The 14,496-nt window shown below is 48.2% G+C and overlaps 1 protein-coding gene across 8 annotated transcripts in view; it reads right to left on the bottom strand.

Annotated features, from left to right (window-relative positions):
* Window positions 1-14,496, bottom strand: part of LOC143997805 (uncharacterized) — a 149,747-nt gene that overhangs the window by 120,191 nt on the left and 15,060 nt on the right. For 6 of the 8 annotated variants that reach the window (XM_077493612.1, XM_077493617.1, XM_077493618.1 and 3 more), the window contains exons 2-3: window positions 4,272-4,334; window positions 376-453 (exon numbers count right to left, since the gene is read on the bottom strand). The exons of 1 other annotated variant lie outside the window; for it this stretch is intronic. In XM_077493612.1, the coding sequence (XP_077349738.1) occupies window positions 376-453; window positions 4,272-4,334 (141 nt within the window). The remainder of the gene's footprint in view (window positions 1-375; window positions 454-4,271; window positions 4,335-14,496) is intronic. One more of the 8 variants, XM_077493613.1, reaches the window with a different exon arrangement.

Below are 14,496 nucleotides of genomic sequence, written 5' to 3'. Positions count from 1 at the left end.
GGATTGATGATGATAATTCCATATGATTATTATCACCATCACCAGTCTATGGGATTATTATCCTGGGGCTCATCTATCTAATTGTAATCCAATAAAGATGGCCAAAGATCGGTCGTGTTATTTTTTGATCGGCCAACCGGCTGATTAAAAAAAAAAGAAAGGACCAAATTCCTCCGTCCACAAAATACTTTATGGAAGAAAAGTTGGCGGAGCTCCAGAGTTCTCACTCTTTCTGCTGCTTCTAGATCGATTTTCCCCATCCTCACACCCGCTGGATCCCTCGTACACAACGAATGTACATGGAGTAGTGCTGGACGAATAGTTCTGGAGATTCTTTTATAAAGAGACCCCAAAGTGTCCCCTCCATTCCCGTACCTGGCAAGGGCCCCTTATTGGCCATCCACAGCACGGGAGTTCTGCTGGGACTGTCAGATCTTCGGAATCCATCGACTTCTACAGAATAAAACACAGATTTATCATTCGGTGATGACAAGGACCGGGCAGGACCGGCTTTTCATCTACAATGGGAATCAACACTTTTAAAGGAAAATTGCATTTTATTACAGAGCAAGACCTCCATCCCCTCCCCCCCTCCAGGGATACATATAGTTGATCATTATTTTATATAGAATGATGTTCCTGTCGGGGTCTGCGGGCGGGGGGCTTATCGGAATCCGGGAGCCCCCTTTAATAAGGGGGCCCCCGGATACCGGCCCCCCACCCTATGTGAATGAGTATGGGGTACAATGTACCCCTACCCATTCACCTGTAAAATAAAAGTACAAAAAAAAAACACAACACACGAGATAAAATACTTTATTGCACGGCTCCGGGGGTCTTCCGTCTTCGGGGGTCTTCTCGCCGGACTCCTCCGCTATCTTCTTGTAGCTCTTTTGCTAGCGGAGGAGTCCGGCTTTCTTCTTCTGCCGGGCCACCGCGCCTTCTTATAGCTCTTTTACAGGCGGTGGCCTGGCAGAAGAACCGAAGAGGGGGACAAGACCCCCGAAGTCGGGAGAAGAGGCCGGCGGCGAGGAAGAAAGCCGGACTCCTCCGCTAGCAAAAGAGCTACAAGAAGATAGCGGAGGAGTCCGGCGAGAAGACCCCCGAAGACGGAAGACCCCCGGAGCTGTGCAATAAAGTATTTTATCTCGTGTGTTGTGTTTTTTTTTGTACTTTTATTTTACAGGTGAATGGGTAGGGGTACATTGTACCCCATACTCATTCACATAGGGTGGGGGGCCGGTATCCGGGGGCCCCCTTATTAAATGGGGCTCCCGGATTCCGATAAGCCCCCCGCCCGCAGACCCCGACAACCAACGGCCAGGGTTGTCGGGAAGAGGCCCTTGTCCTCATCAACATGGGGACAAGGCACCCCCCCATGTTGAGGGCACGCAGCCTGGTACGGCTCAGGAGGGGGGGGGCGCTCGCTCACCCCACTTTCCTGGCCGGCCGTGTAGCGTGCTCGGACAAGGGTCTGTTGTGGACTTGGGGGGGGACCCCCACGCCGATTTTTTTCTGCGTTGGGGTTCCCCTTTAAGTCCATACCAGGCGGCGGGGCCAGCGACTTCTCCTTCGCGGGCCCCGCCTATCTGGATACCCGCTCGAAATGAGCGGACTTTTCTCCGGGCGGGAAAAGTCCGCTCATTTCAAAAGTACGGCGGACTGGCAGACACACGGGCGGATTGTCCGCCGAAATGCGAGTCCGACGGACAGTATTACGGAAATTCCGAAATACTTAGTCCGCCGGACTGCACGCTGAAAAAGTCTGCTGAAGCTCACACACGAGCGGACTGTCCGCTGAAATGTGTTTCGGCGGACTAAGTAGGCCAGACAGTCCGCCCGTGTGTACGCGGCTTAAGAGTGGAGCAACCAAAATCTGGAACAACCAATCAACTTCTGGCTTTCATTTGTAAAGCTAAACTGAACAAGCTGAAGTTAGAGACTGAATGGTTACTATGCAGAGCGGCTCCAGATTCTGTCTGCTCCAGTCTAAGCCCTTGTACACACTGTCGGAGATTCCGACAACCAAATCCGTCGGATTTTGTCCGAAACGGTTGCATACACACGGTCGGACAAAGTTGTCGGAAAATCCGACGTGATTACGTTAATTCGTTACGACGGGACAACGTTCAGGCTAGTAGCCAATAGCTTTGGTGTAGGAATTTGATCTGAGCATGCGTGGCACTTTGTCCGATCGGAATTCTCTACACATGATCGGAGTATTTTGTCTGAAAATTTTACCAACAAGTTGGAAAACTTGGTCCGTCGGATACTCCGACAGAAACAGTCCGATGGAGACCACACACAGTCGGAATATCCGACAAAACGGTCCGATCGGACACATTCCGTTGGAATCTCCGACCGTGTGTACAAGGGCTAAGACCCCTTTCACACGGAAGGTGTTTTTCAAGCGTTTTAGTGCTAGAAATAGAGCCTGTAAAGCGTCTGAAAACTGCCTCCCCATTCACTTCAATGTGTGCTTTCACACTGGGGCGCTGTGCATGCGGGACGGTAGGAAAAGACCTGCAAGCAGCATCTTTGGGGCTATTTATACCACTCCCAAAACGCCCCTGTCCATTGAAATGAATGGGCAGCACTTCAAGAAGCGCATTAAAAGCCTTTTTAAAGCGCGGCAAAATGGGTCTTTGTTCATTTTTTTTAAGGTCCAGTTGTCACAAGACCTAAAAAAACGGGCCGCTAGCACCCAAAAAGCACTGCTAAAATGTCGCCACAAAAACGACCGGTGCTTTAACGCTGTTTTAGCAGTGCTTCAGTTTGAAAGTAGCCTTAGTATGGTTCAGGAATGGGGGAGGGACGCTCGCTCGTCCCCTCCCTTTCCTGACCTGCATCCTCAGATAAGGGTCTGGTAGGGATTTTAGGGGTACCCCACACCATTTTTTTTAATGTTGGCATGGGGTTCCCCTTAAAATCCATACCAGACCAAAAGGGCCTGGCATGGACTGGGAAGGGGGACCCCCACACTGATTTTATTTTTTTTGTATTGGCTTGCAACCCACGAGTCAATTAAAATTAGATTTTTCTTTAGAAATGTCAGTTTTGCTGCAGCAGGTTCTATACATGGTAGAGATGTTCCACTTTACAGGCAGACTAAGGGGACCTCCCAGGCACTATAGATAAAGGATTTTTTCATTTTCATTGTTTTACTGAATTATTTATTAAAATCACTGTTCCTGAAAAAACAATTGCTTTTAAAAACATGTTTTGCATTGATACATGTCCCCCCGGGCAGTACCCGGGCACCTATCCCCCTTTTATGGGCAATTACTTACATATAGCCTTCAAAATGGGGACTTTTGATTTTTCATGTTCAGGTCCCATAGGCTTTAATAGAGTTTGCGGCTCGGGCTGAACTTTTTCCCGTTTGGGAGTTCTGGTGGGAAACAAACCGGAGGGGGGGGGGGTTCGGCCAATCACTAATGGTGACAAGTTAGGAGAGCAAGGCCGGCCATAGACGGAGCAAAATTCTTCCCCGCAATCCCCGTCGCATCACATCACAAACCCTCCCGACTCAACACATTGAATTTGAATTCAATGGAGGATGTCGGTGCTGCCATCTGGGCAACTTTAAATCCCCCCAAAAAATGCCTCCCCTTTCCATTCACGATTAATCCTTCGATCTCCCAACATCATCGAATGCCTCCAGTGGAAGAAACCTTACAATCAATTTGTATGGCAATTGCAACTTACCCCCAACTTCATGCAAGGCACCCTGTGATTGGAGGAGGGGGTGGATGCACAACACAATCTCCCCTACTCCAATCACAGAACGCCTTGCCTTTGCTGAAAATAATCTAAGATGTTTTACTGAATGGAGAAGCTGGAGGGCGAGTGATCCACCGTGGTCTGAGTGCTCTCCGATGTTTAGAACTTGCTGCTCTGTACGGGGGGTGAGCTGCACATAACACCGCCGTCTGGACACACGGGACACACTCGCTTAGTGTGGTTGTATTTTAACAATATATGGGTCACATTATCAGCTTTAAACACCAGGAGAAGACGACTCACACCCACAAGAGTCAGTAAATGACCACACACAAAAGGATCAGATAGAAAATAATACTAGAATATGGGACAGGAAGTGAAGGGAAATCTCCTGCCAGGGGTCACACCCCCCTCAGTGTTGTACAGGAAGTAGTAGGTAGGGATGTATAAAGGATTCATTCTATTAGACAATGAAATATCCCTCTGAGGGGGAGGGGCAGAATTTTCCTGATGTACCCCCAGAAATAACACATAGAACCCCTGATTACCTCATCAATGGTGGTGATGTCATTGGATGGAAGTCGGGAAATTGGATCTTTTCCTGAACAGTTCTGTGGAGAGGGAAGAGATGATCGGTATTAGTAAAGTGACGGATCGGTCAGAAGATGGCGGCAGACGACCCGACAGACATGACAGGTCTATTTATAGAAAATGTGTACAGATATTCGTCCTGAGAGACTTCATGTACATTCGTTCTGGGAGAATTAACCAACTGTTGATGGATTGATGATGATAATTCCATATGATTATTATCATCATCCCCAGTCTATGGGATCATCATCATCATCATCATCATCATCACCAGTCTATGGGATCATCATCATCATCACCAGTCTATGGGATCATCATCATCACCACCAGTCTATGGGATCATCATCAACATCATCATCACCAGTCTATGGAATCTTCATCATCATCATCATCACCAGTCTATGGGATCATCATCATCATCATCATCACCAGTCTATGGGATCATCATCATCATCATCATCACCAGTCTATGGGATCATCATCATCACCAGTCTATGGGATCACCATCATCATCATCACCAGTCTATGGGATCATCACCATCACCAGTCTATGGGATCACCATCATCACCAGTCTATGGGATCATCATCATCACCAGTCTATAGGATCATCATCATCACCAGTCTATAGGATCATCATCATCATCACCAGTCTATGGGATCATCATCATCATCACCAGTCTATGGGATCATCATCACCATCACCAGTCTATGGGATCATCATCATCATCACCAGTCTATGGGATCATCATCACCAGTCTATGGGATCATCCTCATCATCATCATCACCATCACCAGTCTATGGGATCACCAGTTTATGGGATCATCATCATCACCAGTCAAAGAGATCATCATCATCATTATCACCAGTCTATGTGGGATCATCATCATCACCAGTCTATGGGATCATCATCACCAGTCTATGGGATCTCCATCATCATCACCAGTCTATAGGATCATCACCATCATCACCAGTCTATGGGATCATCATCAGTCTATGGGATCATCATCATCACCAACATCTGAAAATAATCTAAGATGTTTTACTGGATGGAGGATCTGGAGGGTGAGTGATCCACCGTGGTCTGAGTGCTCTCACCGGCATCAGATGTTTAGAACTTGCTGCTCTGTACGGGGGGTGAGCTGCACATAACACCGCCGTCTGGACACACGGGACACACTCGCTTAGTGTGGTTGTATTTTAACAATGGATGAGTCACCTTATCAGCTTTAAACACCAGGAGAAGACGACTCACACCCACAAGAGTCAGTAAAATGTCCGCACACAAAAGGATCAGATAGAAAACAATATTACAAGTCAGCTCCCTCTAGTGACCATTATGCCACATACACACGATCAAACAATCCGGTGGAAAAGTCTGGCGGACTCGAGTCCGCAGACAATCCGCCCGTGTGTGGGCTCCGGCGGACATTTTTTACCCTATTTATAGAAAATGTGTACAGATATTCGTCCTGAGAGACTTCATGTACATTCGTTCTGTGAGAATTAACCAACTGTTGATGGATTGATGATGATAATTCCATATGATTATTATCACCATCCCCAGTCTATGGGATCATCATCATCATCACCAGTCTATGGGATCATCATCATCCCCAGTCTATGGGATCATCATCATCATCATCACCAGTCTATGGGATCATCATCATCACCAGTCTATGGGATCATCATCATCATCACCAGTCTATGGGATCATCATCATCATCATCATCACCAGTCTATGGGATCATCATCATCATCACCAGTCTATGGGATCATCATCAACATCACCAGTCTATGGGATCATCATCATCATCATCATCAACACCAGTCTATGGGATCATCATCATCATCATCACCAGTCTATGGGATCATCATCATCACCAGTCTATGGGATCATCATCATCATCATCACCAGTCTATGGGATCATCATCATCATCACCAGTCTATGGGATCATCATCATCATCATCATCACCAGTCTATGGGATCATCATCATCACCAGTCTATGGGATCATCATCACCATCACCAGTCTATGGGATCACCATCATCACCAGTCTTTGGGATCATCATCATCATCATCACCAGTCTATGGGATCACCATCATCACCAGTCTATGGGATTACCATCACCATCACCAGTCTATGGGATCACTATCATCACCAGTCTATGGGATCATCATCATCATCATCATCACCAGACTATGGGATCACCATCATCATCACCAGTCTACGGGATCACCATCATCACCAGTCTATAGGATCATCATCATCATCACCAGTCTATGGGATCATCATCACCAGTCTATGGGATCATCATCACCAGTCTATGGGATCATCATCACCATCACTAGTCTATGGGATCATCATCATCATCACCAGTCTATGGGATCATCATCATCATCACCAGTCTATGGGATCATCATCATCACAAGTCTATGGGATCATCATCATCACCATCACCAGTCAATGGGATCATCATCATCCCCAGTCTATGGGATCATCATCATCATCATCATCACCAGTCTATGGGATCATCATCACCAGTCTATGGGATCACCATCATCACCGGTCTATGGGATCATCATCATCATCATCACCAGTCTATGGGATCATCATCATCATCACCAGTCTATGGGATCATCATCATCATCATCACCAGTCTATAGGATCATTATCATCATCACCAGTCTATAGGATCATCATCATCACCAGTCTATGGGATCATCATCACCAGTCTATGGGATCATCATCACCATCACCAGTCTATGGGATCATCATCACCACCAGTCTATGGGATCATCATCACCATCACCAGTCTATGGGATCATCATCATCATCACCAGTCTATGGGATCATCATCACCATCACCAGTCTATGGGATCATCATCATCATCACAAGTCTATGGGATCATCATCATCATCACAAGTCTATGGGATCATCATCATCATCACCACCAGTCAATGGGATCATCATCATCCCCAGTCTATGGGATCATCATCATCATCATCACCAGTCTATGGGATCATCATCATCATCATCATCACCAGTCTATGGGATCATCATCATCATCACCAGTCTATGGGATCATCATCATCATCATCATCACCAGTCTATGGGATCATCATCATCACCAGTCTATGGTATCATCATCATCATCACCAGTCTATGGGATCATCATCATCATCATCATCATCATCACCAGTCTATGGGATCATCATCATCATCACAAGTCTATGGGATCATCATCATCACCATCACCAGTCTATGGGATCATCATCATCACCAGTCTATGGGATCATCATCATCATCATCATCATCACCATTACCAGTGTATGGGATCATCATCATCACCAGTCTATGGGATCATCATCATCACCATTACCAGTGTATGGGATCACCATCATCACCAGTCTATGGGATCATCATCATCATCATCACCAGTCTATGGGATCACCATCATCATCATCACCAGTCTATGGGATCACCATCACCAGTCTATGGGATCATCATCATCATCACCAGTCTATGGGATCATCATCACCAGTCTATGGGATCATCATCATCATCACCAGTCTATGGGATCACCATCACCAGTCTATGGGATCATCATCATCATCACCAGTCTATGGGATCATCACCATCACCAGTCTATGGGATCATCATCATCATCACAAGTCTATGGGATCATCATCATCACCAGTCTATGGGATCATCATCATCATCATCACCATCACCAGTCTATGGGATCATCATCATCATCACCAGTCTATGGGATCATCATCACCAGTCTATGGGATCACCATCACCAGTCTATGGGATCATCATCACCAGTCTATGGGATCATTATCATCATCATCATCATCACCAGTCTATGGGATCATCATCACCAGTCTATGGGATCATCATCATCATCACCAGTCTATGGGATCATCATCATCATCATCATCACCAGTCTATGGGATCACCATCATCATTACCAGTCTATGGGATCATCATCATCACCAGTCTATGGGATCATCATCATCATCATCACCAGTCTATGGGATCATCATCATCATCACCAGTCTATGGGATTACCATCACCATCACCAGTCTATGGGATCATCATCATCATCACCAGTCTATGGGATCACCATCATCATCACCAGTCTATGGGATCATCATCACCAGTCTATGGGATCATCATCATCATCACCAGTCTATGGGATCATCATCATCATCACCATCACTAGGGATGAGCTTCGTGTTCAAGTCGAACATACGCTCGACTCGAACATCGGCTGTTCGTCCGTTCGGCGAAGTCCGAACATTTTGGTCCATTCGCGCCAAATTCGTGTGGCGCTCACGGCCCACAATGCACTGCGATGGCGCAGTGCATTGCTGGCTCATGATTGGCCAAGCATGCACTGTGACCCCGCATGCTTGGCCAATCGCAGCGCCAGCAGCGAGGAGAGCCATGATTGGCCACAGGCAGGTTGCCTGTGGCCAATCATAGCTCAGGCTGTGTAGTGCACGCCCCACACTATATAAGGCCGCCAGCGCGGCAGCCTTGTGTAGTGTGTTGGCGTCTGAAGCAGTGGGTGTTCTGTGTACCTTCAACACAGTACACACCGATCGTTTTCGGCCGATTTTCGATCTTGCTGTTGTGTAGTGGTTGTTGTCTGCGTGCCCTGACCGCAGTATACACCGCTATATTCACCTCACCTATATAGCTAGTGATCTATCTTTTATAATAGAGCTTGCAGTCAGTAGTGTTAGGAGATAGTGCGTGCTGTCTGCGTACTCTGTACCCAGTACATACCGCTATATCCACCTACATAGCTGTTCTCTATTTGAGCCCACTTGCCATCTGCAGGAGTTATTGGAAGTATACTTCTGTATATACCCCTTTATCTCTGGTGTTCTATAATTAAGGCATCTGCAGGAGTTAGTGGGTGTTGTGTGCCTCTAGCACAATATAAACTACCCAACTGCTTTTTTACCCATCTCCCTTCAGGCCATTACCATGTCTGGAAGGCCAGCAAGGAGAGGCAGACAGGCGCGAGCCGATAAAAGAGGGCAAGCAGGCTCTGTGTCTAGAGACAACAGTGCTGGTCGTGGACGCGGTGCATTGTCATCAGCACGTGGCCATGGGACATGCTTGTCCTTCTTTTCGGCAGCTGGACATGTTGAGCCGCAACATGCCAATGACTTGGTAGAGTGGATGACCAAGCCCTCTTCATCCTCCTCATCCTCTCTCACCCAGTCTCAGGGTAGTAGCAAAGCAGCTGCCAACGCATCGTCTTCCCTCCTCTCAATGTCATCATCAGTGACTCCTTCCCTAGACCCACCACGTCCTCCTGAGGAGTCTCCTGAACTCTTTGAGCACAGTGTTGGGTACATGCTCCAGGAGGATGCCCAGTGTTTTGTGGGCTCTGATGATGACACTCAGCTAGAGGAAGGCAGTAGCGTGAGCGCAGAGAGAGGGGATGCTCAAGAAGGACAGCAATCTGGCAGTCATGTTCCACAAGCTGCAGCATACTGCCAGGTTTGCTACAGCGATGAAGAGGGAGGGGATGATGAGGGCACTGACTCCACGTGGGTGCCTGGAAGGAGAGAGGAGGAGGAGGAGGAGGAGGCACATGTCCAACGAGGCAGGATGCCCTCCGGGGGCCAGCTTAGGGGCAGCACACCGACTGAATCACACCGCAGAGCTCCGCCTGTGCAGGGCGCTGCCTCTGCGCGTTATTCTAAAAGTTCTTTGGTGTGGGCCTTTTTTGAGACGAGTGCATCAGATCGCACCGCTGCTATTTGCAACATATGTCTCAAGCGTATCTCACGTGGCCAAAACATCAGCCGCTTGGGCACCACATGCTTGACCAGACATATGTTGACCTGCCATGCAGTTCGTTGGCAAGCGTACCTCAAAGACCCTCACCAAAGAACAAAGCGGACCTCTCCTTGCTCATCATCAGCTGGCATCTCCAACCCCACTAGACCTTCAGTCCTCTCTGAAACCTGCTCTGACAGGAATGAAGGTGTAGAATGAGGTGTGTCACAGCCAAGTGCTTCCGGGCACTCTGCTAGCAGTACACCCACGTCCGATTATAGCAGGCAAATGTCCCTGCCCCAGCTGCTGGACCAGCGGAAGAAGTTCACTCCCAGCCATCCACATGCTCAGCGGTTGAATGCTAGCTTGGCTAAATTGCTAGCACTTCAACTGCTGCCTTTTCAGTTGGTAGACTCGGCCCCCTTCCGTGAGTTTGTACAATGTGCGGTTCCTCAGTGGCAGGTCCCCAAACGCCACTTTTTCTCACGGAAGGCGATTCCGGCTCTCTACCGGCATGTGGAAGGCAATGTCCTTGCCTCGCTGGACAGGTCGGTCAGTGGTAAGGTGCATATTACCGCTGACTCATGGTCCAGCAGGCATGGACAGGGACGTTATCTATCTTTCACGGCCCATTGGGTCACTCTTCTGGCAGCTGGGAAGGATGCAGGACAAGGTGCAGTAGTGTTGGAGGTTGTTCCGCCACCACGCCTCCAAAATGCTACTACTGGTTGTGACACACCTCTCTCCTCCACCCCCTCCTCTTCTTCTTCCTCCATGGCCTCTTCCAGTGCTCTGTCCTCAGAACCAGCGGTGCTTCGTAGGCGTTCCAGGGGCTATGCAAGTACGCAGGCAAAACTATGCCATGCCGTGCTTGCGCTGGTTTGTTTGGGGGACAGGAGCCACACTGGGGCAGATGTTTTGTCAGCTCTGCAGGGGCAGGCCGAGAGGTGGTTGACGCCACGCCAGCTTAAGCCAGAAATGGTGGTTTGTGACAATGGCACCAACCTCCTCTCCGCCCTCCGACAGGGACAACTGACCCATGTGCCCTGTGTAGCTCACGTCCTTAACCTGGTGGTGCAGTGGTTCTTGGGCAGGTACCCCGGCTTACAGGATGTCCTGAAGCAGGCCAGGAAAGTCTGTGTGCATTTCCGCCGATCATTTAATGCCTGTGCTCGGCTGGCTGAGCTCCAAAAGGAGTTGAACCTGCCCAAGAATCACCTTATATGTGACATGCCCACCAGGTGGAACTCAACGTTGGCCATGCTGCAGCGGCTGCACACGCAGCAGAGGGCCATCAATGAGTACCTGTGCGACTACGGCACCAGGACAGGGTCAGGGGAGCTCGGTTTTTTCTCACCACGCCAGTGGGGCATGATCAGGGATACATGCACTGTCCTGTCACCGTTTGAGGAGGCCACAAGGATGGTGAGCAGTGACAGTGCATGCATCAGTGACACTGTACCTCTTGTCCACCTCTTGGAGCATACGCTGTGTGGAATAATGGACAGAGCACTTGAGGCAGAACAGAGGCAGGAAGAGGAGGACTTCCTTGCCTCTCAAGGCCCCCTTTATCCAGACAGTGTTCCTGCTGTGCCACCCATCACACAGGAAGAGGATGAGGAGGAGGAAGAGGAGGAGGAGGATGATTGTGTCAGCATGGAGGTGGAGGCTGGCACTCAGCATCAGCAGCAGCAGAAGTTTTGTAGGGATGATTTACAGTCCCAAGAAACCCGTGGACTTGTACGTGGCTGGGAGGAGGTAGCTGCGGATCATGTTGTCCTTAGTGACCCAGAGGACTCCGGACCGAATGCCTCAGCTAACCTACGCTGCATGGCCTCCCTGATCCTGCAAAGCCTGCAGAAGGATCCTCGTATTCTTCGGATCAAGGAAAGGGACCATTACTGGCTGGCCACTCTCCTTGATCCACGGTACAAGGGTAAGGTTGCCGACCTTATCTTGCCATCGCAGAGGGAGCAGAGGATGAGACATCTCCGGGAGGCCTTGCAGAAAGGTCTGTGCAACGCGTTCCCAGAGACTGGGAGGTTACAAACTCCTGGTCCTGGACAACGTGTTGCTGAGGCATCGGTCAGAAGGAGCGGTGGAGAAGGTGGCCGTCTGACTGATGCTTTCAGACAATTTTTTAGTCCGCAGCCCCAAGGTATGATCGGTTCCAGCACCCATTGCCAGCGTCTGATTTACATGGTGCAGGAATACCTAGGGGCAAGGTCAGACTTGGACACCTTTCCCACCGAAAATCCTCTGGCTTACTGGGTCTTGAGGATGGATCACTGGCCAGAGCTTGCACAGTATGCAATTGAGCTACTGGCCTGTCCTGCATCCAGCGTTCTTTCGGAACGCACCTTCAGTGCTGCTGGTGGCTTTGTTACCGATCACAGGGTGTGCCTGTCCACCGAATCAGTTGATCGACTGACCTTCATCAAGATGAATCAGTCTTGGATCACCCACAGCTACCAAGCACCTGAAGCTGATGTAACAGAATAATTTGTTATGAAATATCTCATCCCTTCAAGACTGCCTATGCTGATGCTGAGTGACTGTCCTGTTATGTTGATTGTCTATCCTCTTCCTCCTCCGCTGATATGTTGGAAGAACATTTCTGGTTCTGGGTGATGCCATCAGCCCAATTTTTCTGCCCCTGTTTAACAGGGGCGTTTAAGTACAATTTTTGATGCAATGCTTTGCAGCAGGGCTAATTCCTGCAATAAAACTAGAGTATATGGGAGAGGTTGCAGTGTGGTGGCACCAGCACCAGTGCCTAAGGCCAAATTTTTCTGCCCCTGTTTAACAGGGACATGTAATTACAGTTCTTGATATAATATTTCACAGGAGGGCCCCTTCCTGTGCCCACCCAGAGTAACGGTGAGGACTTATAGTGTTGTGGCACCAGCACCACAACCACCAAAGGTCAATTTTTCGACCACTGTTCAACAATGGCATGTAATTACAATTCTTGATATAATCGTTCACAGCAGGGCGCTCCAGCGCCCACCAAGAGTCACTTTGAGGGCTTACAATGTTGTGGCAAAACCAACACCTTGTTCCGCCATTTCTGCAGAGCATATAGGGCAGGCCCCTACTTTCAAACATCCAACTTACAAACATCTCCTACTTGCAAACGGAAGGAGACAACAGGAAGTGAGATGAAAAAAGACGGACGGCAAAACAAATTATACAGGGGTGATAACCCTTCCCTATGTTTTCCAAAAAGCTTAAAAATAGTTTTTTTGACTGGAGCTACACTTTAAAAATGTACCAGTTGAAAATTACAAACAGATTCAACTTAACACAACAAACCTACACAGTCCCTGTCTTGTTTGCACCGCCTGTTTACTGCTGTTCTGAGTATATAGGGCCTGGGGGCCACACGCATTTCCTTTTTTTAATATGGGTACATGGTTCCCCTTAATATGCGTACAAGACCCAAATAGGCTGGTAATGGGCAGGGAGAGCTACCCATGCCATTTTTCTCAATGATTTTCAACCATATTGCAGGAACCAGATATAACATTAAAACCGCAAGCAGTTTTAAATGGTGTTATTTCCGTTTAATGTCATTTTGTGCAGGGACTGTTCTAAACACGGGAAACACGTGGCACTTCACAGGCATACTACAGACACCCCCCAGGCACCATATTTAAAGGAATATTTCACTTTTTTTTCACTTTAATCGTCATTAAAATCAGTGCTCCCGCCAAAACGGCCATTTTTAAAAACATTTTAGGCATTGACCCATGTCCCCTGGGGCAGGAGCCAGGTCCCCAAACCCTTTTTAGGACAGCATCTTGCATATTAGCAATTAAAATTAGCACTTTTAATTTCGAACGTTCGAGTCCCATAGACTTCAATGGGGTTCTAAAGTTTGTTCGAATTTGGGGTCCGTTCGAAAGTTCTGGTGCGAACCGGACCGGGGGGTGTTCGGCTCATCCCTAACCATCACCAGTCTATGGAATCATCATCATCATCATCACAAGTCTATGGGATCATCATCATCACCAGTCTATGGGATCATCATCATCATCATCACCATCACCAGTCTATGGGATCATCATCATCACCAGTCTATGGGATCATCATCATCATCATCACCATCACCAGTCTATGGTATCACCAGTCTATGGGATCATCATCATCATCACCAGTCTATGGGATCATCATCATCACCAGTCAAAGAGATCATCATCATCACCATCATCACCAGTCTATGTGGGATCATCATCATCACCAGTCTATGTGGGATCATCATCATCACCAGTCCATGGGATCACCATCATCATCACCAGTCTATGTGGGATCATCATCATCACCAGTCTATGTGGGATCATCATCATCACCAGTCTATGGGATCACCA

The sequence above is a fragment of the Lithobates pipiens genome, unplaced genomic scaffold, assembly GCF_037356315.1.
Source record: "Lithobates pipiens isolate NorthernLeopardFrog02 unplaced genomic scaffold, aLitPip1_a1.2 Scaffold_19, whole genome shotgun sequence".
Taxonomy (NCBI): Eukaryota; Metazoa; Chordata; class Amphibia; order Anura; family Ranidae; genus Lithobates; species Lithobates pipiens.
This window is presented reverse-complemented; position numbering and strand designations above follow the sequence as displayed.